The 25,585-nt window shown below is 54.4% G+C and overlaps 7 protein-coding genes across 7 annotated transcripts; 4 read left to right on the forward strand and 3 right to left on the reverse strand.

The window, feature by feature from the left end:
• Positions 1-112: 112 nt before the first annotated feature.
• KVR01_003791 (uncharacterized protein) lies at positions 113-4,627 on the reverse strand. The gene is made up of 3 exons (XM_044786944.1): positions 3,533-4,627; positions 2,918-3,460; positions 113-2,852 (listed from the first exon to the last, which is right to left on the reverse strand). The coding sequence occupies exons 1-3, from the start codon at positions 3,635-3,637 to the stop codon at positions 414-416; spliced, it is 3,087 nt and encodes a 1,028-aa protein (XP_044648806.1). The 5' UTR covers positions 3,638-4,627; the 3' UTR covers positions 113-413.
• Positions 4,628-7,470: 2,843 nt separating this feature from the next.
• On the reverse strand, positions 7,471-9,617 carry KVR01_002493 (uncharacterized protein). Its single transcript, XM_044782146.1, has 2 exons — positions 9,290-9,617; positions 7,471-9,087 (listed from the first exon to the last, which is right to left on the reverse strand). Exons 1-2 carry the CDS (start codon positions 9,321-9,323, stop codon positions 8,084-8,086), a joined length of 1,038 nt encoding a protein of 345 aa, XP_044647508.1. The 5' UTR covers positions 9,324-9,617; the 3' UTR covers positions 7,471-8,083.
• Positions 9,618-10,807: 1,190 nt separating this feature from the next.
• KVR01_003813 (uncharacterized protein) lies at positions 10,808-16,066 on the forward strand. Its single transcript, XM_044790534.1, has 4 exons — positions 10,808-12,243; positions 12,367-12,566; positions 12,670-13,341; positions 13,402-16,066. Exons 1-4 carry the CDS (start codon positions 12,040-12,042, stop codon positions 15,713-15,715), a joined length of 3,390 nt encoding a protein of 1,129 aa, XP_044648828.1. The 5' UTR covers positions 10,808-12,039; the 3' UTR covers positions 15,716-16,066.
• Positions 16,067-16,349: 283 nt separating this feature from the next.
• Positions 16,350-18,315, forward strand: KVR01_002561 (uncharacterized protein). Its single transcript, XM_044786068.1, has 3 exons — positions 16,350-16,649; positions 16,736-17,296; positions 17,355-18,315. Exons 1-3 carry the CDS (start codon positions 16,540-16,542, stop codon positions 17,410-17,412), a joined length of 729 nt encoding a protein of 242 aa, XP_044647576.1. The 5' UTR covers positions 16,350-16,539; the 3' UTR covers positions 17,413-18,315.
• On the reverse strand, positions 17,438-19,598 carry KVR01_002058 (uncharacterized protein; the record flags this gene model as incomplete). The annotated part of the gene is made up of 5 exons (XM_044786837.1): positions 17,438-17,661; positions 17,765-18,073; positions 18,694-18,821; positions 18,912-19,218; positions 19,274-19,598. 5 exons carry the CDS (start codon positions 19,596-19,598, stop codon positions 17,438-17,440), a joined length of 1,293 nt encoding a protein of 430 aa, XP_044647073.1.
• A 605-nt stretch (positions 19,599-20,203) lies between these two features.
• KVR01_003492 (uncharacterized protein) lies at positions 20,204-21,230 on the forward strand (the record flags this gene model as incomplete). The annotated part of the gene is made up of 2 exons (XM_044793689.1): positions 20,204-20,301; positions 20,375-21,230. 2 exons carry the CDS (start codon positions 20,204-20,206, stop codon positions 21,228-21,230), a joined length of 954 nt encoding a protein of 317 aa, XP_044648507.1.
• A 547-nt stretch (positions 21,231-21,777) lies between these two features.
• On the forward strand, positions 21,778-23,585 carry KVR01_002628 (uncharacterized protein; the record flags this gene model as incomplete). Its single annotated transcript, XM_044793842.1, has 4 exons — positions 21,778-21,852; positions 22,011-22,098; positions 22,331-22,532; positions 22,928-23,585. The coding sequence occupies 4 exons, from the start codon at positions 21,778-21,780 to the stop codon at positions 23,583-23,585; spliced, it is 1,023 nt and encodes a 340-aa protein (XP_044647643.1).
• Between the last annotated feature and the right edge of the window lie 2,000 nt (positions 23,586-25,585).

The following is a 25,585-nucleotide window of genomic DNA, read 5'->3' on the forward strand; positions in this document are numbered from 1 at the left end:
GCAAGATACAAAGGTATGGCCCTTCACATACTACTGGTTACAACATTTTACGAACACTCCAATCTAAGAGCGACCACGCAGTAGTCACAGCACGTAAATAGAAAATACTTGCTTGCAAGGGACGGAATCTTCTCCGCAAGTAAATGGTTTCCGCAGCTTTGCGTGTTTATTACCACACAGTGGCACAGTGTATGCAACCAGCTCCCTGCCAGGGACAAATCTTGAAGCTCTTCTATTCTATAACCCAATCCCGCTCCGATACAGGATTACCCAATCATTATTCGTCAACCGCTACGCCAAGCCAATGCAAATCTGTCTGTGTATGTGAAACAGACCTCCTCCTTCCAGTTGAGTTTCCATCCCGCCGGGATCTTCCCGGGCCTTCCTTTATGTCGCGACCGCATTGCTTCTTCTTAACTGCCACCATTATATCTCGACCTTCCGGTCCCTCCTCGGAAGTAATTATAGCTCATGGGGTCTTCGTACTCCGGCTCGGCCTGAGGCAGGTTCCCGTATCCCTGAGGCCCACCGCCTAAGGAACCAGGTGCTGCTGCCCTGGGCCGGTCAAAACTGGTGGTGCCGTGGTCGATACTGGCGCTTCTAGAGCCAGCATCGTTGGGGTAATAACCGACCGTTGGTGATGCTATCGGTGCTGCTGACTGAACCAGGTTTGACATGGAGTCGTTGCCTGAGACAAGGCCGTATGGGGACCGTGTTCTTGATGGGTAGTCCATAGCTGGCGAGCCGAACGGTGCCGCCCTTGGCGAATACTGAGCCGAAGGACTGGTGTATCCAGGCCCAGGCCCCATTCCGTCACCTCCAACGCCACTAACTGATGTTGACGCGAATCCCCCTTTGCTCCCGCTGAACATCATGCCCCCTGTGGGTGTGCCGGGCCTGGAATCCGTGTCTGACCCGCCGAACATGCTCGAAGGCGTGCCTGGTCGCATCATGTCCCTAGGGTTGCCGAAAAGGTCACCCTGGCCATGGTCTTCGGCGAATTCGCTGCGATTCTTGTAGTACTCAAAGTCGAGCTTACCCTCTGGTACAATCTCAAAACCAGACAGACCGCTCCCAGCTGCCTTGCCTGGCCGGCCCGCACGCATATGATCAAGAGCGTATGTGTCGCTATATCCAGAGACACTTGTGCCTTCTGCCGCCCCCGTCTCACGTCCATCGCTGAGTCGGCCTTGGTACACGCTCGCAAGAATGTTTTGCGCCTTCGCATGGACCATAGGCGTTATGAGAGACTTGTAAAGAACAGGGTGGCCAAACTTCGACGCGAGGCGATCATTTTTGAGGTTCTCCTTGTTCGCGATGCCGACTTCCGGCTCGGGGCCACGAGGAACGAATCGGGTCGAGTAGTAATGTATCTTGTTGTCAAAGGCCTTGGCGCAGTAGATCTTGAAGCCAATCGCGATGAAGGGCAGTGGCACCACAGCATAGGCCTGTGTATAGGTGCTTCGCATAAACGCCACCAGGAACGTGACGAGGTTGGACAGGATGACTGCAAAGATGAGGCGGTTGAAAACGACCCGCCACGACATACCGCCGCTCTCGTTCTTCGTGATGAAGACGTACATAAGCAGATATTTCTTCAAAACGCAGTCGATAGCGAAGAACAAAGCCACGCTGGGCAGGACCAGTGGTTGAATAACGCTGTAGGACAGGGCGACGGTGGCATAATAGAGACAGTAGTTGAAGTAGCTGGCATACTCAAACGATTGCGGGGCAGTGAGTTCGATCATCTCCCGCGGCGTTGGGGACCCCAACTTCCGCATGAAAAAACTGTAAATGAGGCTCCAGAGCTGTGCCAGATCGACGGCCGTACTGAGTTGGCGCTGCAGGAGATAGGTCACCCAGTAGGGCGAGATCCTGCAAAGGGCAATCAGAACGGAGCCTCCGAAATCCTGCTTCAAAATTGCCGTCCACGCGTCGGTGCCTTTCCTGGCTTCTTCCGTCACGTTGGCAACAAAGGTCCACATGCCACTGAACAGTGAGAAGACGATCAAGTTGTTGAAGATGAAGAAGCTGAACAGCTTGCCGATGACATGACGTTCTCGGCCGGACTTGGTCTGGTCACCGCCCCTCATTGACAGCCGGCGGAAAATGATGGGCAGTAGCAGGTAAACCAGCGACGTGATCGCCGGTGATGCGATACCCTGTACGATAGACCAAAACACAGGGCTGGTCTCGAGTGAGATCTGGAAGCCATGCCAGACGGAGCCGAGATTGCTAAGGTTTACCAAGAAAATGGCGATCATGGCATTGGGCGCAACCCACACGAGGGTCAACAGGGCGATCCACAGGCTTATGAACACCTTCTTCCTGGCACGAGTCGCGGCACTCAAGGGCATGTTGTCCCAGATGACGTCGCTCGGTCGAGGGGCAAGCTTGATGATGGCGCCTTCGGGCTTCTTCTTCCGTGCTGCGTATGCGATTGCGTGTGCCTCACTGATGTCGGAATAAGAGGCAAACCCAAAGGGTCTCGTGTTGCGCTTGTCCACGCTTGTCCTCACTTCCTTGATCTCATACTCCAGTGTCTTGATCCTCTGGGTAAGGTACTCGATCGCGTCGACCTTTTGCCCCTTGGGGTAGGTGGAGTAAGACGGGTCACTTTTGGAAGGCGAGCAGACCGGCCGCGCGGCCGGGAGATTGTGAGGATCCTTGAGGTACTTGGACAAGACCTGCTCCAACTTTCGCACACATTTCTCGTGCTGTGCCACAAGCTTGGGCAGGATTTTCACATCGCGCGCAATAGCAGTCCTTGAGAAGGACGAATTGGGAGCAACCATATCGATGAGCCTGGCGATTCCTTCATCCGACGATAGTTTTTTGGGTATGTCATAAAGCTGCACTCTGGTGTCAGTGGCCAATGTTCTGGCTCGTGGATGGCCCACGCAAATGCTGTACGCACCATGAGAGTCCTAGAGTGCAGGCTCTGTTGATATTCCGGGCTTTCGAAGTATTCTCGACGCAAGTGCAGAACCTTCCTATAGTTCCACCACAACAGGCCAAGCACGACGATGTTGAACAGCCAGGCGCACAAGACGGTAGCCCATTGCGCGGTGTTCCAAACGTTGGAAGGAGTCAAACGCATGAGCCATGTGTCGCTGTCGAATCGGATAGACTGGGTATAATTGACCGGAACCAGGATCGCACAGCCTATGACAGACATGATGACAAACATGTTGCGCAGCATGTTGATGAACCGCAAGAAGATTGCGGCGTCCAACCCGGCCATCCGGATCACATCCTTCTCGGTGGTCTGCCATAATGGAGGAATCCAAGAGAATGGGCCCTTGCCCAGCGGGGGTGGTGCCCGGTTTTCGTCGGCATGCTTTAATTTTGGCGCGTACACGACGGTATGATATGGGCGGAAGAAAGAGAACAGCAGGACGACAGCGGCGGTGACGCCCAGAGACGAGGCCAGGGAGGCCCAGACGGAGGAGGTAGCGAGCTGTGAACGGTCTCCTATTAGCACTCATTTTCCGCGACGGGGCACACAACGACAAGTGAGCCAGCAACTTGCCTCGCTGGAGAAGGGATCCGATATCAGGTCGAGCAGCTTCTTGGCCGGGTCATCGTCCGCCGCTTGCCTAACCACGAAACGCGTGGTCGCCGGTACGTGCTGCATGATGTGCTTCGTGCCGGTTAGCTGTGTGCCCAGCACGGGGCAATCGACCTGTTTCGTTCCACCAAGCGAGGCGAGAAACGCGAGACTCTATCACACGAGCAGATGCAGGTCGGGCCCGCGGGACAGGCACAACAAGGATCGTCGGGGGTGATGTTCCGTCTAAGAGCGAATTTTGTCCCCGGTGCCCCTCTTTCGCGACTCGCAGACGCGGTACTTGGAGGGCAGAAGCAGGACAGAGGAGGCTCCCTGTCGCTCAGCCAACCGACGTCCCGCGGATATGGTTTGGTCCAGTTAGAGATGGTCGGGTCGAGTCGGGTCGGGTCGCTTCGCTTCGTTCCCAGGACGGAGTGGTCAGCGTGCCATCTGGGCCGTCGGTTGATCAGTATCAAACGAGTGGATGACGCAGGGTCGTCGACGGGGGCGAGGGGGAAGTGCAGAGGTGGTGCCGAATTCCACACAAGAGAGGCGTTGAGGGGAAGAGGGTGGGAAGGGGAGGGGAGGGCTGGAGGGGAAGGAAGAATAAACAATGACGACAATGGCAGCGACTTGTTGAGGGCGAGGGTGGTTGGTGGGAGAAATCCGGGCCCCCGGGACTCTTGAGAACCACTACTAACAGCCGGGACCGTCAAAGCAGAGCGATGCAAGGGATGGCCTCGATCTGGAATTCTGGAGATGCAAAAATTGTGGAGGTGGGCCAGAAGCAGCAGGCCCCGGCGAATAGAAGCAGGATTGCCCTGCCGTCGAGAAAAGTCTATCTTCTGGGCTGCACTGCCATGTAGGTGCAACGCAACGCAACGCAGGGCAGGCATATGGCAGGCATGACAGGCTGAACAAGTGGTGATAAGCCTTGCCCAGGTTCTGACAGTGGGCCCGATGACCTCAGAGGCCAGCAGTCCCCTGGCACGCGCAGGAGGACAATGGTCCTGGTGGCAGTCTGGCCATTCTCGCCCTGTCCCTAGCCAGAAGTGGTACCGAGCCAGCGAGCCCGAGTTTACCTTACACAGGCCCCTGAACAGAGGACAGTTGGGGTTGGCTCACCTGCTCACCTCCAGACTGCTGGGTCTTGGGGTTGCTGCCGCTGCTGCTATTTTAAGCCGACTGGCCTTGTGTCAAACCTCGTATTCAACCAGAGGAAGAGGTCGACGTCGACTCTGCACCCGTCTCACGCAACCAACACGCGTCTCTTTGCACCTACTGTGTACCTAGGCCACCTGGCCACCAGGGTTTCCTCCCGACACGTTAGAGACAATGTTCTCCTCCTTTTGCCAACGCTGCCCGGTGATGATGACAGCGGCATTCCCGCCGTCCCGCTAGCGAAGGAGGCTGTGTCCACTTGTCCCGCGCACTGGTGGGGCCCCGACGAGACCCTTCATGCCTGGGAAATAGCGATGTTCAGACATCTGTTAATCATCCTGTTATGTAGGTACGGAGTAGAGCAGCTGACATGCGTGGGGACATCTGCTCCCCTTTCCCAGCCTGCCAGGGAAAACCACGGCATGTCCATCTTGTGAGATCATGCATGCATCGACATTTTTTCGCGCTTGCCCAAGCAATTAGCCCTGCAGCCCTGGAGCCCAGCCTGCAAGGTGCAGCTCCTCGTATCCATATCTGATCTCACCCTCGGTCCGACCAACATCGGCCGCCTCGAGCCCACCGCCGCAAGCCAAGCAAGCCAGCTGCCGGATTACCACGCGCCACTGCCAGCGCCGGGACGGCGGCTAACACTGAAGAAAAAAATCATTTTGCCCTCTTATTAGTAGTCTAGCCATTAGCACAGCCAACACGGTCTCTCTAGCCTTGTCCCTCTGCTGTGGCGAAAAGAATTTCTCCTTCACACCAATACTCAACTGACTGGTACTGTCAACATACAACCAACGTATGGTCATCAAGGCTACTACTAGAAAACTAGCAAGTGCGGTCAAAGTCAGAGCAGGGATTGATGTGAGGGCCCGTACTGCTCAAACTAGCACATGCTCTTTCATGCTGCATGATGATCCACTCACCTCTGGCTTGCAAGGGGAATCGGCCGAGGCTAACTCAAACATCAATAGGTGCACTTGCAGTCAATGGCAACATAATAAAGACATTAACAATAAGTGCAGTGTACTATGAGCTCTACTCAATTCCTGACTTATGGTAACATAATGTGAATGTGGAAAAGATCTGGTATGATGTGAAGGGCCCAGTACGGTCTCTGAAAGAAGAACAGTTGTGTGATACCAGCACATATTACTTCTTGATTTTGTTAAGGTCTTTTTAAGGCCTCTTAGATAATTTAGATTCTAGTCAATCAGCAAAATCCAGGTTCAAGCCCAAGTGTCTACATTTTCTCTTCATCTTTTTGGATTGTGGCCTCTATGATAGGGTTCTCCCATTGGAACAGCACACCTAGGCATCCTGTTCTAGTACTAATCAGTAACTATAATAACATTGTGATGTATATAGATTGAGACACCTATCGTATTAGAACTATTGTTATCAGCATCGTATTCTTTCCAAGCGCTGGGTCTTGAGTGCTTACCACCGTGTGAAGGTGCCATATTTGTCCTCGGATGTATACGGAATAGAAGCGAAACTACATACATCTGAAGGCGGATGCGGTCCCTTCATACAGCCATGCAATCAAAGCACAACATTGAAATCTTTGGTGAAAGTCTACGCAAACACTTAACGCATTGCACGGATAATCTGTGTCTGTGGCACATTGCACACAGGATAATCAGGCCTCAAGCTGTCGAGTTGTCCAGAATGGCTGCTGACAAACGATGCTATTGCTACCGTACCATCCAAGTTCTTTCAGATATGGAGGTGAGGATTTGCACGTATTTGGGCTTGAGCGCCTGGTGACCTGTCAAAATGACAAAGACGGAGACCGCATAGGTCAAGGCCACTGTGCGCCTCACTCTGAAGACCATGTGAGCTCTAGAGAAAGTCGCTTCGGCTTTACAATCATCGCCGACGAAACCAACGCTTCGAGACCCTCCAACTTCCTGGGTAACGTACTGTCCGGGCTCGATAGATCTGCTCTCCTGGCCTTCCTCGGGCTGTCTACGATCTTTGTCATGAGCCATAGCCTGGGCATCTACAACCTCGATATGCTGCCGCACCTGATGCTCTCACAGTTCAGGCTCATACTGTCCCCCGTGTTCAGCAGGGGGCTTCTCAAGCAGACCTTGCAGCCGATCAGTGGATTTGCCTGGTGGTCATGACTACCGGCATGGCCTTGGTGCAAGTTGGCTCTGCGGTACGTTCTTTTGGCGGGCCGCGGGCCGACGATGTAGAGGAGGACAAGGTCTTTGTTGGTGTTTACACGAGGGCTCTGTATTCTTTTAAACGCTGGGTTTTGAGTGCTTACCACCGTATGAAGGCGCCATGTATGTCCTCGGACGTATACGGAATAGAAGCGAAACCACAAAACCACATATACGGAATAGAAGCGAAACCGGTCACATGAGGGCTTTCCTGAAGACTCTAGAGAATGACTTTATCGTACCTAGGTATGTAGATGGTCACTTGCTTCCGCACTTGATGTGTGGTGCGAGAAGATTAGTGGAATGGTCGACGCCAGCCAGGAAACCCAAGCTCTGCGCATAATTTTTGGCCATGCCCAGGTGGTGCTCGCCATGCGGACCGCACAAGACACCAAAAACCTGTGAATGGCTTGTAACATTACTATAACCCTGACCAGGATGGTATAGCTTTTAAAGCTGCTTTTGAAACTCAGGTCTGACTACCGCATCAGTCTTAGTAGGCGTCTTTGGATCCTTTGAAAGAGAGATGCGCCTTTAACGCCGCTGAAGAGGACAATGCAGAGAGCCAGAAACCGAAATGCCCAGATATCCATCAGACGTTTGGTAGCCGCTAGTCAATATACCCTGGCTTAATATAGTGTTTTGCAACTGCACATTGTTTCCATAGGTCTGGTTATACCCGGTAAGTGCACTTGGCCAGGTGGAACCTCTTAGCGCCATAATAAAGTTCACCTTTTCAACTAGCATAGTGATCCATCCTGACAGTGCCCCCTGAAACGCGGGTCCTGGGCGTGCAGTCACAATACTTACTTGCGACTGTGAGACCGGTCAGATAATTCAGTGTAAGTCAACGTGGATTCTGCTTTTCTGCGCTCATAGCAGCGTATATACAATCATCATGAGCGCACCAGCGGTACTGAAAGCAACCGGAAGCAGATCAAGACCGTCACGAAATCAATCAAGGCAAGAGAAAGCAAAACTCCAGAGTCCGAGGCACCCCATTTTCCGCCCGTTCACGCTGTTGGGCCCGCGTGACCTTCCAACCCCGATCCCAGAAGGAAGAAACTTTACCTACTGGTGCTTCCTGTTCATTCGGCCACCCGAAGTGGCATACCGTACGTAGCTCAGCCGCCGCTGGTAGGCAGGCCACTAATCAATCACCCAAACAGACCCCAGTCGCATTTCTCAACACCACTTAATCAGCGGTTCCCTGACTCCTCGTCTTGCGCGCCGTGCGGCCGACGGGTGCCGGCGGGACCTCCTTCTTGCCCTTCTTGCTGCCCTTCCGAGTCGGACCGTTGTCCTTCTTGGACTCGGTCTTCTCCTTTACCTCCTCGACGACTTCCTTGGCCTTTTCAACGACCTTGCCGATCACACCCTGCTTCTGCTTCTTCCCGGCGGGCTCCCCGTCCGCAGCAGCCCCATTGGTGCCAGCCACCTCGGCCTTGCGCTTCTCGCCGGTCTCCGCGGAGGTGCTTGCAGCTCCAGTGTTGGAAGTTGCTTCAGCCGTGGCTGCGGGAACAGGCGCCGGTTTCTCTTGGGCAGCTGGCGCCGTCGAGGAAGTACCAGAAGTCTCAGGAGCTGGAGCTGCGTCGGTGCTGTCCTTCATCTCGACATCTTTCTCGCTGGCACCGTTCAGCTCGGCAGGGTTGGTAGCAGTAGCAGTAGTAGTAGTAGCAGCAGCAGCAGTAGTAGTAGCGGCAGCAGCCGAAGCAGTGGCAGGAGCAGCGGAAGCATCTTTGACGCCATCGTCATTGGTTGGCTCGGCCGGCTTTGCTTCAGAGCCAGTAAGTGCACCAGTCATAACGGGCGCCTGTTCCGGGGCAGTCGACTCGGAGGCGCCTGTTCCGGGGGCTGCCGACGGAGCGGCCGGGGTCTCCACAGCAGGGGTGGGAGCGGCGGTGTTGGCCGCCTTCTTCTCCTCCGGGACGACAGGCTCGAACTTGGCGGCGGTCGCAGTGCCATTGACACCGTTGCTGTTACCCGCAGCGGCATCACTCGTGGCAGTAGCCTCAGCCTGAGTGGCAGGAGCATCTCCCTGCTTGCTGGTCTCAGGAGCTAAGGGAAGAGGCTCGGCGCCTCCTGCAGGGGCAGCAGCAGGGGCCTCGGCCGGCTTGTCAGCTTCGGCGCCGGGGAGCGGGTTCTTGGGCAGCGCATTGTCGGCAGCGGGTGCGGCAACTGGGTCGACACTCGGCTGAGCTGCGCATGTGTGGTACAGATGTTAGCAGCGGCGCCAGCGAGCGAGCGAGCAAGGCGGGGAGGAATTGCGCAAACGGTGAAAAGCAGACCGGGAAAGCAGAACCAGGGTCGCGTGAAGCTCGCTGGAGCTGGGCTGGGCCGGGCGGCTGGCAACCCGTGCGTTTGCGACTGAAGGGGAATTCGAAGGATGGGCCACACGCACCTGCGCTGCTAACGGGAGCTGAGCTGTCGGCCATTGCGATATGACGTAATGATGCAACGGGCGGTTGAGCGTGCGGGAAGGGCGTCGTGGGTCGCAATCGATGCGCTGCGGGCAGTTGACGGGGCCAATGCGGCAGATGGAGCGAGGTGGTAGATGATGAGGACGATGAGGCTGTCGATGGAGCTGGATGGCGGAGCAGAGTTGTTGTGAGGAGTGCTGTGCGTCGTTTGGGGGAGAGGCTGGGAAAGAGCGAGGTCGAAGGCTTGAAAGGCCGCGGCTTGCTTGCTCACCTAATCGTCCAAGGAGCTGGGGGCATTGGATATGGGGGCATCAGCTGGCTGGCTGGAGCATGGGCATGGCAGGCATAACAGATGTGGGCGGCAGGCGGGCAAGCATTACTACTGTGTATTGCTGTCCAAGTACGGAGCATATACGGAATACCAGCTCCGTCTTCTCCAAGAGCAGCCCTCCTTGCTAACGGTGAATGTGCACTACAGTACAGTACAGTACGGTACAGACTTGTGTACTGCGTATCACCTGTCCACACAGTACGATGCTGCTCGTGGTGCGCAGTATCGGCACTCCGTTCACCGTACCGCTTGCGGTGGCTGAACGAATCAGGAGCTTGCATCCGTCTCGCCATACTCGTCCACCGTCACCCGTCACCCGTCCAGCCGTCCCGTCACCCCGCGAGCCATCAAGACGGAGGTAGGAACCAAAACGTAAAGGTGGGTGCGGGACGGGGCCTTAATGAACCTTAAACCCTTGCCCCCAGATCCCCAGAGTCGTATTTCAACACGTGCACTGACACCGGCCTTGTCTTGCTACTCAGGCTACACTAAGTACTTTCTGTTCAAGGGGTGTCGCATCGAGGCCTTTCCTTGCCTTGATCCGTGAACTCTGGCTACCCCACAATGGCACTGTCCGCCGCCTCCACCTCGCCCTGCCAGCCAGCCAGCCAGCCAGCAAGCCAGCCTGCGTCGCACGAGGTCTGTACCGGGGCATGCGCGCACCACGGTGCCTGGATCCAGTGTCCCGCGGCGACATCACCTTGGCGACTGCTTGTCTTGTCGACGTTTCAGAAGCTGAGGAGAAATTGATGGGTCCATCAACCACATCCGCATGTCCTCCAGAAACAGCCCTAGCCTCGAACCAGATGTGCGCACGCGGCAGTGTGTCTGTGCTGCCGAGCCGATTCGAGCCGCGGTGTCCAACTCGCAAAGAGGCATTGGCCAATGGACGCTCGATGTGGGGTGAGCAGCCCAGGCCTGACGTGCGCGGGAAGAGCAAAGGGTGGCCACCGTTTTCGACGCAAGCCGGCTGACCTACATATCACGACGACACCATGCAGCAGGATGGTGACGCAAGACCAGAAACTGGATCAGACAGGCTGACAGGTCGGGCCACAGGCTGGCAGGCTGGCAGGCTGGACCAAAAGGAAAGAAAAGTGTTAGCCGGGAGCTTTCGGTCCAGCGGCGCAGCAGTCACCCGGTTGCGCCCCCGACTTCGATCTCGGCTGTCCGGCACAGCCAATACCGTTGCGGAGCTGTGCTTGCTGCGCACGCAAGTCACTGACTTGCCGGCTGCTTCGACAAGGCCGGCCATGCCTGCGTGCCTGCCACAGCGCCTCCCTTCGACGTGATGGAGACGCGGCAGCAGCCACTTCTACTACCGACATATGTACTCCATGCCAAAAGACTCAGTGCCATGCCAGTCCGCCCGCAAGGCCCAGCCTCCCGAAGCTTGACCAAGACGCCTGCAGGGTCCTTGCCCCTCGAACCAAGCACTCCCCGAGTCTTGATATATGGTCCCAGTTGCTTGGAAGGCAAATCTTTGCTGCAACCAGTGTCGAGCCTCTCCTTCGCCCTTCCCAGCCTCGTTCGCCAAACCAGGTCTCGGCACCGGCTAACTAGGTCACGGGCAGCCTTGGCCTGGGGTGATTATCTAAGTCCCCACGACGTCTTGATTGGCCGCCTCCAGCTTTGTCGCCCGCTCTCGGCGTTGAGCGAGCATGACAAGAGACTAGTCACTTCTTGGCTCGGCCTCCGCCTGCGACCGCTCTGTGCATCTGGTTCGATCGGGGCAACGCAAACGGCATCTTTGCTCCAGCATGCGAGGATCCTTGATGCAATTCCTGCGCCCAGAATGGCTTCCATCGGCGTCTGTCCTAGGAATACAGGAGCAGCCAAGCCTTCCGCCCAGACTCCCGCCCCGGTGCCGCCCAGCACCGCCTAGCGATTTGGACTGCCAGGAGGCTTGGTATGATGCCATTGGGCCCAATAAAACACTCCAACTGTCTTGATAACGGGTTGTTGGGACACACACGTACTCACGCGAGCCTCGTCGCGAAGCTAGATACCTGTCGGTTCCTCATATGCTGCCTCGTGGTTCGTCGACGCCCTAGGTCGTCCTCTTGGCTTTGCTCGGCGCCATGGCTAAGCCCTCGCCGTCATTGTCGGTCCATCACTGGGTCTGCCCTGGCCACTGCCTATCCTTCTAGACTCATCGAAGCTTTTCAACGAATGTTGACAAGTACTTAAGTAGCTACGTTCCCCCCTTGGATCACATGCCAATCCATTCTGCCTTAAACAAAGGACTTGACCAGTCAACATTGTGAAAACAAACCTCCGTCCCTCACAGTTTCAAAACTTCTCTGGTTGACAGAAATAGATCCAGAGTCCGCTCGCTTATGATCCAAATTTCCCCTGCGCTCGATATCTCAACATCCATGGTCATCAAGTGATTACATTATGGCCGGCCAATTTGACCGACACCCGTTCCTCCTTACTCCGAGTGATGTGGCAGCCTCTCTCAAGACAGATGTCGACAAAGGTTTGAATTCTGCGCAGGTTGCGCAGCTGCAGCAGGAATACCCTCGCAATGAGCTCGACGTTGGGGGGGCAATCCCCTGGTACACGATTTTCATCAAGCAGCTCTTCAATGCTATGATCTTGGTATGTCTCATAACCCCACCATACCTCGGACAATACGCACACATATTATATACCTAGGTATATAGGGAGCACTAGTCTCAGGTATTCTCACGACTGGCCACTGGCTTACACTCTTACACAAAGGTTCTCTTCTTTGCAACGATCGTCAGTCTTGCAATTAAAGACTGGATCGAAGGCGGGGTTCTTGCTGTAGTCATAGTCCTCAATGTATCAATTGGATTTTTACAAGAATACAAGGCTGAAAAGAAGATGGATGCTCTCCGAGCACTGTCTTCTCCTTCAGCCAGCGTTATCCGAGATGGAAAAGTCCAAGTCATCGCCAAGTATGTCTCCCATACCTACTCCAATCCAGCCTCATCTCTTCACATCATCTCAACTCGAAGATAAAATGTGTCTTGTTTGAAACCCTTTACTGACTATGTTCAGTCCCGAGGTGGTTCCCGGTGATATTGTCATCCTGAAAATGGGTGACACGGTTCCTGCCGATCTGCGAATGTTCGAAGCTATGAACTTGTCTTGCGATGAGCAGAGCTTGACAGGCGAGGCCCTACCCGTCGAGAAGTCCATTGAAAACGATATCACGGTTCCCGGTACCGAGAAGCTGGCTTCCGAAGAAGGTGAGGTCGGCATCGGTGATCGCGTGAACATTGCGTATGCCACCACTGTTGTCCGAAAGGGCCGTGGCCGAGGTATCGTTATCGCAACAGGCATGCAGACTGAGGTTGGCAAGATTGCTGCCTCAACCACCAAAAAGACAAGGAAGCCAGGAAGATCCATGAATTGGAAGAAATACGGCAAGGCAGCTCCTCTCAAAGGAGGTTTCAGGCGGACTTACGATTTTTTTGGCAAGTTCTTGGGCCTGACCGAGGGCACACCACTCCAAATCCGACTGAGCAAGCTGGCCTATGTGCTGTTCTTCTGCGCACTGCTTCTGGCTGTCATCGTGTTCGGAGTCAACCGCTTCAACATGACGAACGAGGTCATTATTTACGCTATTTCCACTGGAATTGCTATTATCCCTGAGAGTCTCGTTGCCGTTTTGACAATCACGATGGTCGTGGCCACGACTGTCATGCGCAAGGCAAACGTTGTCGTTCGGTATGTACCCGCATTTTGCCGGTTAAGTTTAGGTGGACTTCACTGACCTGCGGAATATAGAGATCTGTCTGCCTTGGAAGCGCTTGGAGGTGTTACCAACATTTGCTCCGATAAGACTGGCACCCTGACTCAGGGCGCAATGATAGTCCGAAAAGCTTGGCTGCCTTTCTCAAGCGTCTACACTGTCCATGACTCTGAAGACCCTAACGACCCAAGTGTTGGTAGGGTTACTTACCGCACCGTGCCTATTGATGCACCTGAAGAGCCAAAACAAGAACGTGACTTCGATCAGGAACGAAGCGCTCCGGCGCTCAAGTTTGACGTTCCACAGGAGAAACTCGAACAGAATGACAAGGACCAGTCTGAGGAGAAAGAGGCTGAAGCCGGTCCAGATCTGCACGCATTTCTCATCGCATCCTCTCTGTGCAATCTCGCGACCGTGCGATATGACGACCAGGAATCCAAGTGGCAGACAACTGGAGAGCCGACCGAAATCGCCCTGCAGGTGTTCTCCCACCGCTTTGAAATCCGGAAGAAGCAGCTTGAAGCCAACGGCTGGAAGCAAATTGCCGAGTTCCCTTTCGACAGTAGCATCAAGCGAATGTCAGTGGTCTACAATGCTCCCCATGGCAATGAGTACGACGTGCCGTCGACGGGCAGTATCGTCTACACCAAGGGCGCCGTCGAGCGTGTTCTCGATCTTTGCTCAAACATTGGCACCGGCGATATCCAGGAGCCCCTGACAGACGACATCAAGGACAAAGTGTTGACGCAGATGGACAAGCTCGCTTCGCAAGGTTTGCGTGTTCTGGCCATTGCTACCAAGCAATGGGATGGCCGTTTCCAGTCTGTCTCTAGCCCAGAGGAGACCGAGAATGATGCAGCACTCCGGGGCCAAGTCGAGAGCAACTTGACCCTGCTTGGACTTGCCGGTATATACGATCCTCCTCGGCGAGAGACCACCCCTGCCATTGGAGAATGTGCCAGCGCAGGTATCAAGGTGCACATGCTTACTGGTGACCATCCGTCCACCGCCAGGGCCATCGCCAAGGAAGTCGGTATCATCCCACGCAATCTGGGCATCCTGCCTGCGGGTACTGCGGATTCTATTGTGCTCAAGGCGACCGACTTTGATAAACTGACCGACGCGGAGATCGACGCCTTGGAAGAGCTGCCCTTGGTCATTGCGCGTTGCGCCCCGGACACCAAGACACGCATGATCGAGGCCCTGCGAAGACGCAAAGCGTTCATGGCCATGACCGGTGATGGAGTTAACGACGCGCCATCTCTCGCCAATGCCGATGTTGGTATTGCTATGGGCAGCGGATCCGATGTCGCCAAGTCAGCGGCCAAGATCGTACTGACTGATGACAAGTTCAACTCGATTGTCGCGGCCATCCGCGAGGGAAGGCGCATGTTCGACAACATCCAGAAGTTCATCCTGCACTTGCTAACCTCCAATGTCGGCGAAGTCATCCTTCTGATTTGTGGCCTCGCATTCCAGGATGCCAGCGGGTTTTCGGTGTTTCCCATTTCACCACTCGAGATCATCTGGATCAACATGATCACCTCATCCTTCCCCGCGTTTGGCCTTGGCCGTGAGTTAGCCGCGGCAGACGTAATGAGGAAGCCGCCCCACGCCAAGGGCATCTTCACGAGGCAGATCATGGTGGACATGGCTGTGTATGGATTCCTTATGGGCGTTTGCACCCTCGCAACGTTCATCATTGTCGTATATGGTGCCAACGGCGGCAACCTGGGCAGGGATTGCAACAGAGCATACTCCGAAGAATGCATACCAGTCTTCAGGGCACGAGCCGCCGTGTTTGCGGAGCTAACGTGGCTGATATTGTTGTCTGCATGGGAGTTCAAGCACCTGAGGAGGTCCATGTTCGCGCTCAACCCGGAGCGGCACGGACCCTTCCAGGTCTTCAAGGACCTCTACGGCAACCGCTTCCTCTTCTGGGCCGTCGCTATCGGTTTCCTGTCCGTCTTCTTGACCGTCAACATCCCGGTTGTGAGCACCCAATTCTTCAAGCACACGAGAATCACTTGGGAGTGGGGCCTGGTGGTTGGGTTCACGGTCGTCTTTATCGCGGGTATGGAGACGTGGAAGGCCATCAAGCGGGCCTTCCACCTCCTGGACGACCATGCTGTTGTGCAAGGCGCATTTTCGCAGGGCAGCGTCGAGGGCAGGAGGCTCAGCACCGCGCTCAGCTTCTCCAGCCTCAAGGGCTGGGCGAGCTTCAGCAAGGGGACGAGCTTCGGGAAGAGGCATAACACCGGTGAGCCGTCCACAAACGGCCGGACCAAGTCTGCTGACAAGGCTGAGTCTTCCCCCGACGGTCGGGAGAAGATCTCGACGAATGTGTAAGGGTGTGCATTGCATGCGCGTGCACCCCGCGCGTTTGGTGTTGCATTTGGCGTCCGCATGTGTATATCATATCAGTTGTGTTTTCACTGGTTTTCGAGGATGATTTCTTTTTGTTATGGTTGCTTTCCGAGTTGCGAACCAAAAACGCAGGAGACGACTGTGCGCAGTAGTAATTATTATACCCATGTTGTTGTGGGGTTGCTGAGATATTCATGAAGAGCTCAGGCTCGAACGCTTGTCGGGGTGGGGTAGGCTTCCCTGTCGAGTGGTAGAAAGGCTGCGATAGGGTTAAATGTATGAAGGATAGAAATCTAATTGTCCCGAATGAAGTGACCAACTATTATCAAATGACAAGGCGAGAGGTGCAAGAGTCGGTAGGTTTCATCAAGTTCACTTCCGCATCTGTCTGACTGTGAGGTCCAAAAATGTGTGAAATCGCCTAGAATGGAATGTATTGTCGCAATTCCTACTGTACGAGACCGCCTTCGACCAGTACTCATTTCTTGTCACCAGGACTTGACCTCAGGGGTGGGTGCAGTGTGTGTCTTGGGCGGTCTTTGCTTAGTCACTCGGCCCCTAGGTCCTATTCACTAATGCCAGGGGCCTCTGCGGCCGTCAACCAAGGCGCTAAGGAGCGCAGCTGGGGGCAAGCTTCCAGAAAGGCCACGACCTCAGCCGTCGTCGCATTCCACCTTGACTCCTGCAACCTCACGACGCTCCTTTCCTTTGCCCATTGAGAGAGAGCGTATTGACTGATTTATTCCTGATTCTGACACTCCCTAATACCTTCTCTTTCCCCAGTATCCCCTTCTAATTAACTCAACATGGCGAAAGGCGCGAACAAGGACGTCTACTCGGTGATCCTGCCCACCTTCAACGAGCGCCAGAACCTCCCTATCATCACCTGGCTGCTGCAGCGAACCTTCTCGGAAAAGTAGGTGGGCTACCCATCGTCCACATCCAAGTTGGCAGTCGCTTGAATCGCAAGCAAACGAAAGCTGACATGTTTGCTTCCTCCAGCAACCTCGATTGGGAACTCATCATCGTCGACGACGGCTCCCCCGACGGCACCCAAGAGATCGCGAACCAACTCGTCAAGGCCTACAGCCCCCACGTCCAGCTCAAGCCCCGGACGGGCAAGCTCGGCCTCGGCACCGCGTACGTGCACGGCCTGCAGTTCGCCAAGGGCAACTTCATCATCATCATGGACGCCGACTTCAGCCACCACCCCAAGTTCATCCCGCAGATGATCGCACTGCAGAAGGCGCACGACTACGACATCGTCACGGGCACCCGCTATGCCAGCGGCGGCGGCGTCTTCGGCTGGGACCTGAAGCGAAAGCTGACCAGCAAGGGCGCCAACATCTTTGCCGACACCGTGCTGCGCCCCGGCGTGAGTGACCTCACCGGCAGCTTCCGCCTGTACAAGCGCGCCGTCCTCGAGAAGCTGTTCGAGACCACCGACGTGCGTGGCTTCAGCATGCAGATGGCGCTGGCGGTGACGGCCAAGGCCATGGGCATGACCATCGGCGAGGTCCCAATCACGTTCGTGGACCGGGTATTCGGCGATTCCAAACTCGGGTAATGTTTCCGGTCCCTTGAATGATTTGGACGAGGAACTAACCATGCGCGTCACCAGTGGAGAAGAGATAGTAGAATACGCAAAGGGCGTGCTGTCATTGTGGGCAAAAGTGTGAGGGCACTATCCAGGCTATGGGCTCTTTAGTAATGCATCAGCGATTCCCGATCAGTCTCACTCCTTTTGCCGTGCTGCTTGGCGTTCATCTTCACAAGCGGCTTACGAGTGATTTCTGTCTTTTTCTTCGGCTGGATAGCGTGGGACTCTTCAATGGGCTGCCATCCAAGCAGCATGCAGATTCCCCAAGTGGTGATAGCGGAATGTACTCGTGTGTTGATGCACTGACCGTATAGGGACTCATAGCACCCTTCAGGTGACCAGAAACGTGGGTAGAGAAAAACCGAACATTTCCGGACTGATGGAATCACTTCACCAGCTCAACTTCAGTATCATAAACACAAATCACGCACCAGGCCGTGTGTGATGACTGCAAGCGTCGTGGACGTGCGTGGCAAAGCTCTCCGCCTCAGGTTTCTCTATTCTGACTGTTCCGAGGGCCGAAAGCTGGCACAATAGGCAGAGGTAGACCGACTCTAGACGAGGAGGGCAATCGTGAGTGTATCCCGAATTGCCGGAAAGATGCTGGTACAGACGGGGTGAGAGGATGGGCGAGACAACTCGATGAGTTGTGCACAGTGATTGGCAACAGACGACTGCTACGACTGCTACAGGAAAGACCGTGGAGAGTAGTAGGTGTGTGGTGCTGGGGTCGTAGGGGCCTGGCATCACGATCAACAAAATCGTGAGAGATATGGAGCCATATTGAAAAAGAGATCGGATATTCACACCCGCCAAAACGGAGGGTACACCCGTACCAGGGAACTCGGAGATCAAAGTACGTAGTTTAGCACCAAATCACGAGTAATTATCCTATAGGATGTTTTCCTATAGAAGCTGGTCCCATAGGAGATTATCCCATAGGAGGTTATCCCATAGGAGGTTATCCCATAGGAGGTTGTCCCATAGGAGGTTGTCCCATAGGAGGTTGTCCCATAGGAGGTTGTCCCATAGGAGGTTGTCCTAGAAGAGGTTATATCCCTTGGGGCTTGGGTATACCCTCCGTTTTGTTGGGTGCGAATATTCGATCTCTTGAAAAACTGCCTGACGGGCATGTACATGTGAATTGGGTGCTACATGTTGCGACCTCCGGTAACCATAATCGTTTGACCAGACACATCTAGTGGTGACGTTAGTCCTGGTACAGATCCTAAAGTGTTGCATTCTAGGTTGTTCCAAACATGAACAGGCGGGGGATCCGTAAGAGGAGGAAAGTAATACTGACAACTGAACAATGGGCTGCAAACAGCAAGAACAGCGGATGCTGCCTCGGACGCGGTACCAGGCCTCCTCAGTGGGATATCAAGATACTGGTCCTTGGTGGCCTGCTGTGCCGTGGGGATACCCAAGGCAATCTTCTCGCCATTCGGGCCAGTAACGAAGGCACCCTGCTCTTTTGCCTGGGTCAACCTTGAATAAGGGGGTGTGGTTGATTAGTAACTTGTTCCGCCAATGTATCCTTTCCTCTCCTCTCTCCAAGACATGGGATGCTCTAGTTACCTGGTGAGAATATGGCCAAATGCCACCGTGTTACTTCTCACACCAAAGGCAGGGCCCCATTCCTTCGCAATCGTTTTGGTCAGGCCAGTGACGCCAGCCTTGGCCACGGCATAGTTTGCCTGGCCGGCGTTGCCGTGGACGCCCGAGGTGCTCGAGATGTTAACGATGCACCGGGGCTCCCCGTCCTTGACGCGGAAGTAGGGCGCAGCGGCCCGAACCAGCTGGAAGGGCGCTTTGGTATGCAGGTCCATTATCGTGTCCCACTGCTTGTCTGTCATCTTGTGGATAACACCGTCGTACGTATAGCCTGGGATTTGTCAATGTACCATGGCCTGAGACAGGAATAGATGTGCCACACGTACCTGCGTTGTTAACGATATAATGGATTTTCCCTTGGCCAAATGCTGCGGCCTTGTCAACAAGCGTCTGGATATAACCGGCGTCCAGCATGTCACCAGGCACCGCGAGTGCCCTTCCGCCGGCAGAGTTTATGGTCTCGGCCACGGATGCGGCCTTTTCGGCATCAATGTCCGAGACGACAACAAGGGCGCCTTCATTGGCAAAGAGGCGGGCTGCTTCGGCGCCAATGCCTTGTCCGCTGCCGGTTATGATGGCAACCTGACCAGCTAGCATCCCCTTTGGGTAGTTGAGATGAGCGGCGATTTGAGAGATCCGAGATGCGGCCATTGTGATATTTTGGGGTCAATGAACGGAGAGACTATACACAGGAGTGCTGGCTTTGAGACCAATGCTACAGACGGGCTTTCAAGAAGTTATAATATTCCGAAATCTCTGACAAGATAATCAGACTTGAGGCTGCCCGCCTGTATCCCTACCATCAAGACGGGTTGCCGAGGTATGTTCCCCGCATCGCCATCATCGAAACCCCGAAGGGACTTGATGGCAACCTTGGATCCCCTGGTGGACCATCTTGACTCCGCACGACCAGTATTTTGGCAATTTGCCGGTACAAATCCTGGTATACTATCGCCTGCTTGGATTCAGGTACCCAAGTGAAAAAATAGGCGTCGGCCAAACAGCAGGGACGGTAGCTCCTTGGGAAGTCTCCAGGTGTCGAGTGAGGTTGGTTGGTGACAAACTCCCCATCTCTCGGGCTCTTGGAGCTCCCGGCTGCCGGCGTCGTTGATTGGTTTCTCGGCCCTCCACCTGCAGTAGCCATCCCAACCCCACATCGACTTCCCCTTCCCCATCTCTCCAACTCGCTCATCGACGGCGGCTTGGCCTGCTTGTGTGTGTGTCTCTACTACTTGGGCACTCGGCGACCATTCACGATGCCTGCAAGAGGCCCATCAGGACCATGGCAACGCCTCAAGCCGGTCGAACTGGACCCCCTCGAGAGCATGGGCTTACCCTCCAAGGGCGAGACGAGGTATGAGGCAAGCTTGTCTTGACGTGCAGTCCCCCCATCAAGTGCCCCCGGGTCCGGTCGCTGATGGGACCAGACTTCTCGATCACAAGAACCAGGAGCGCTACTACACAAAGATTGTCGAGCGTTATCTCAGCTTCTGCTCCGATGCTACCGACCGTGATTCGCTTCTTGAGAAATTTGGCTCGCTTTCCATCGCCAAGGAAAGGGGCGCATCCTCAGGTACCGACGCCTCAGCAGATTCCGGAACAAGCGCCTCTACCATCTCTGCGGCAAACACGGCATCCACCCCATCGGTCGCGCCCTCTTTCCCTGCACCCACGCTTCCGCAGACGGGTACCAAGGACCTGTCCACCGTCTTGATGGCTCTGCGGAAACTCCGTGAAGGGCTTGTGGCCTCAAAGCGCATCGACGACTTCGCAACACAGGCCTACCTGTTCAACGTGCGAACCGCCATTCTTGTCAAGCATTCCGAGAGCTACCACCCCGCAATCCTGTACCTCTTGCGCACCATCCACCCAAAGCACCCTCTCACCAGTTTCGAATTGCGCGAGGTGACAGGCTACCTCGTGCTTGACGCCGCATGCCGCAGAGGCGACCTGGCCGAAGCCTTCGCCTTGCGCAACCGTTTCAAGTTGCGGGACGCAAAAGTTGATGCCGTCCTGCAGGCGTTGGCTCGCGATGACTTCATCGCATTCGGTAGGGTAAAGGCGACTGTCGACGGCCACCAGGCCAAGTTCCTCGAGTTCTGCGAGGATGGCTTAAGGCGCCATACGCTCAAGTGCTTCGGGCGGGCATACCTGTCCGTCGATGTCCCTTATCTCGAGAAGGCTACCGGGGCGACATTTCTTGAGCTTGTCGAGAGAGATGGCGTTGGCTGGCACTCGGACGGCTCCAAGGTCGTCATACGCAGCATCAAGGGGCGTTCCTAAATGGGCAGGCTCGGGTGTGGAAGGGGCTGTAACCGCGGGGACGGCAATGGTGAGTGCATATCTTATATTGGGCTACTAGGACTGGGTGCATCGAGGCTGCTCTGTAAATACGTGCATATGTGCTAATCCGACGTGAAGTCTTGCGCCTTGTTTGAGCAGAATAATTGGGCCAGTCAATTGGCTTCGTGCCCTGTAGGTACCGACAAGGGCTCATTGCTTGACAACTCGTTCGATGCCTCATTGCCCGCATTCTGGCTAATTCCGCTGTGGAAGGTCATGTCGTTCCCGGTAATCAAACCTCATCAAACCTGTCGCCACTCAGCCAAGGCACACAAGCCGTGTTATCGCCGTTGTTGGACAGGACACTGGGAATAGTCTTGAAATTTCGTTCCGGCAGCCAGCTTGCTGCCTGTACAGTCGAAATGTCGCTAGCTACGTGCCGTCACCAGCTTCAACCACGATTCAACAAGCTACTTGGTCTGGCACACTCTTTCTCGATACTCAATATCTTGAATGGCATGCGCTGCGCGAGGTAAGCCGACTGGCAATGCTACCTACATCGACGCGTAATTTTAGGCCGCCGAACGGGATGTCTAAACGCAGCGGAAAGGAATGCATCCTTGTCGGATGCACGAAGGGTCCAGTCCAAGACTGTCCTCAACATCACGTTGTCCTGATCACATACTCACAGAACCGGTGACCTCTTGGCAACAGAACCTGCAAGTCTTGGTGGTATCTTCGAAGACCCGGTGGTATCTGTTGCGCGAACGCCGTGCCCAGGTTGCAGCAGGTACCACCCTCTTTTTGGCAGCTCGGAAGTCTACAGCGGCCCAGAGTCCCGGGACGGAGGTGTGCTATTGGCCAGGAGGTTGTGAGGTACGGATAAAGTTGAGGCTAAGGTCCCTGAAATCTGGAGATGACGAGCTAGTCTCCGTCCACTAACGTCCTGCAACCTCACGAACTCAGAAGAGCAAGAAATAGCAGCTTGTCTGAGGGTCTGGACTGCGGCTGGGGGAAACCGGCTCCTCTCCTTCATTAGAAATTCTTGGCAAATATTCAGGGCCAGTTCTATCGCGTTCTGGCCGGCTGAACGCTGCAAGTGCTTGCCACAATAGCCGCCGCCAGGGACACGATCCGACCTCACCAAAAAAGCGCGATTGTTCGCAGAGTGTCATCGCCTGAGTTCAGACAAAGGCTAGGTGTGGTTCGACCTCAGGGCTTGGGCAACAGTCCAGCCTTCAAGTACTACCTGCCGCTCTTGAATCTCCTGATCTTACTCAAGTGGTTCCGGCGCTGGTTTGAGTGAGCTTGTGACGGATAAATCTAGTCCGCATGCGTGCTGAGTTGATGTGTGCTACTGCAAGATCAATTTATTTATATTGCATTTTCCTTGTTCACCACTTGCAACTATCGCGTGCACCAATTTGGCGCCGGCTGAAGAAAGGTCGAGACCCTGAAGGGCTCGTTCCCCCAAGGAGCGATGAACCTGAGGATGGATATTCGAAGGAAAGTGCGACCACTCAAGTCTATATAAGTGCCGTGGTCTACCCGGTCCTCCCAAAATGTTGTCTCCAGCTGCGTTGTGCCGTACGACAATTCAGTTAGTTGGCGATATTGCCGGCCATGTTTGGTCGCCGTCTAGCTTACGTCCTTGCAGGACTCGGAGCCCCAGCATGGTCGGCTCCGGTCCTGCCAAGGGCAGACAAGAACCCACAATCAGTTCCCCATGGCTGCATTCCTGAAGTCTGGGAGCAGGCACACTTTTGCATCATTGCTCCTCCTACCACCACCATAGTTCCGTCCAACAAAGCTCGGGATTCGTTAAACGAATGGCTGGATGTGAGGGCTGCCGACACTCCAAGCCCTGTTCTGGACGTAAAGGGCACTCCCACCGACAGCGATTGCATCCCCATTGTTTGGGACGGGGTCTTCATTTGCCTCGCCCCACCAACGACAACAATTGGCCCTTCAACCAAGCGCGATGAGTCCGAGGCTCTAGCTGGGAGGGACACCCCAAGCCCAACATCTACGGACCCTACTCCTACGGACAGCAAGACTTGCGCTGTCTGGCAAGGTGTGATTATCTGCTGGGAGCCTCCAAAGACTACAATCGGGCCTTCGACTAGGCGTGGCCTTGATGCGGCTGAGATGGAGAAGAAGGACGTCACTGAAGACAAGCGCGATGGTGGCTGGGGTGGAGGCGGTCTTGTTCCCGACACGCCTGTTCCCGGCGGGCCACTGCTTCCAGGTCCATATGTTCCTGGCGGTCCGCTCATCCCGGGTCCCTACGTGCCTGGACATCCGGTCACTCCAGACCCGACGTACCCAGGCGGAGAGATCACACCGTCCACCTAGATCCTCGAGGCATGTCGATATGGGACTGGTTGGCAAGTGTCAATCGTATCGTCCCGAGTGAGACATACTGGCTGCGGTAGAGCCAACTTGCGGCTGGTTGGATATGGAGGATCGAAAAAATGTGGACATGGAAACAATGAGGCTGTCCATGTCACCGTCCCTCAGGGGGAATGGTTTCAAATTCCTTTTTGGTTGTCTTGATTTTTTTTTTAATGTCCGATAGTCTTTTAGTGATATTCTCTGCTTTTCATCAACAAGGCTTGATTGACACAATGTTTGCGTCTTGCTCCACAGTGATAACGCTCGACCTCCATGGCTCACACCCCAGCACTTACCCTCTCACATCTTTCGGGTGACCAAAGCTCAACAAAAGCTCCATCACATTTTAAGCCCTGAAAACCCGATACATAATTTCACCAGAGGGGTGGACCATTGTATCGCCCCTTAGGTGTGTACGTATTCACGGTTTGACAATGTGATCAAGCTGGTGCAGTGTTTGCCTTAAGCGGAGTCATATCGTGGCGCAACCGGCACCAAGCGTCATGACGGAATAGCTTGCGACGCGTGTTCAAGCGGCCTCCGAGGATAATCTAGGTCTAGAGTATCGATGTGAGGCTCAAAGGCGGGATCACGTTCATCACTGTGGAGGCACTGGATCCACTTTTCAGGCGTCCGCGTGGAATACGGTCGTGGGAAAGAGCAGCAGACTTTTCACTATCGACGCGGACAGAGGCATCGTCAGCACTTCAGAAAGGTCCATGCTACTGCGATAATCAAGAAGCTTCGTTCAGCCAGAAGATATTGCCACATCATTGCGCCATGACGACCATGTACAGTACCTTCTGGAATACTTGCCACCGTGTCAACTCTACTATCTATGAGCACAACGGATAGTACTTGGCGCTTCTGGCGATGCGGGAAACTTCTTATTAATATGTTCCTTTTTCTCAAGGCTAAGTTCAGCCATTCAGACCGAAAGATTATAGCAGTAGGCGAATCGTTGTCCGATCTACTTTTCAGATAGCTGAGCACGGTCTTACGCCGCAAGGCTGAAACGATGCAACCCAGCTACTCGTATTTGCAGTCTTGTCCACAAGCTTTCGCCGAGCATAGTCATGCTGGGGGAGAGCCAAAATATTCCCGAACTCATCTAAAATTTCTTCTAAATAATATTGTAAATAAATTAGAATAGCATGGTTGTTGGCGCGGGCCATGGGCCATGTGATCACAGGGCTTCTCCGATAACATACTTGTAGAGCTAAAATGGTGCACGACTGGAAAACAACATACTTGCAAGGCGCGGACACATCTCTGTAATGCATAAGATCAATGGTGGTATGAAAGGCACTGGACGATACAGAATTTTAGGTGCTAGGCTACCTAGGTAAAATTGACGAAGCTCACACAGGTAAGTCCGCTCTCAAGTGCTTTGTCTGTCCCAAGCACTACGTAACGGCGCTGACACGAACACTGAACAGGCCCATTAGGCGTGATAATCGCCACCCTGGGGCATGAATAAGGAATATTTAGTAGGCATTAGCTCCGTCAAAGCACATTCAATGAGATTATTCAGCGGTGATTCTTCCTTGGGTCGAAACTTCTCCGGAACTTATTTTTTCTCCTTAAACGTCAATTTCTTACAAACTCGACAACGGTAGCCGACAGGATCGTGGCTTCTTCGTTCATCACGATAATTTGAGTAACGTTACCTCAATAACAACTGTATGAAGGCGCGACATACGTTTCAGATGTATGGAGATTAGAAATTAAAGCACATCTCATTGTCAATAACACGCGTTCAAGCATGCCGTTCAGAATAATCGAGTTGATCGAAGGTTGAAGCCTCCCCGAGGGTCCTCTCGAGTGGCGAGACCCCTCGAAAGAAACGCTATTAATGTACGGGCACAGTGAGCTCGTAATTGTGATACTCATCCATGAGTCAACTGGGCACATCTTTCAACTCTGCGTGCATCACACTATAGGTAGAGTTCGTTTATATA

Source organism: Diaporthe batatas (genome assembly GCF_019321695.1).
Source record: "Diaporthe batatas strain CRI 302-4 chromosome Unknown Contig00003, whole genome shotgun sequence".
Taxonomy (NCBI): Eukaryota; Fungi; Ascomycota; class Sordariomycetes; order Diaporthales; family Diaporthaceae; genus Diaporthe; species Diaporthe batatas.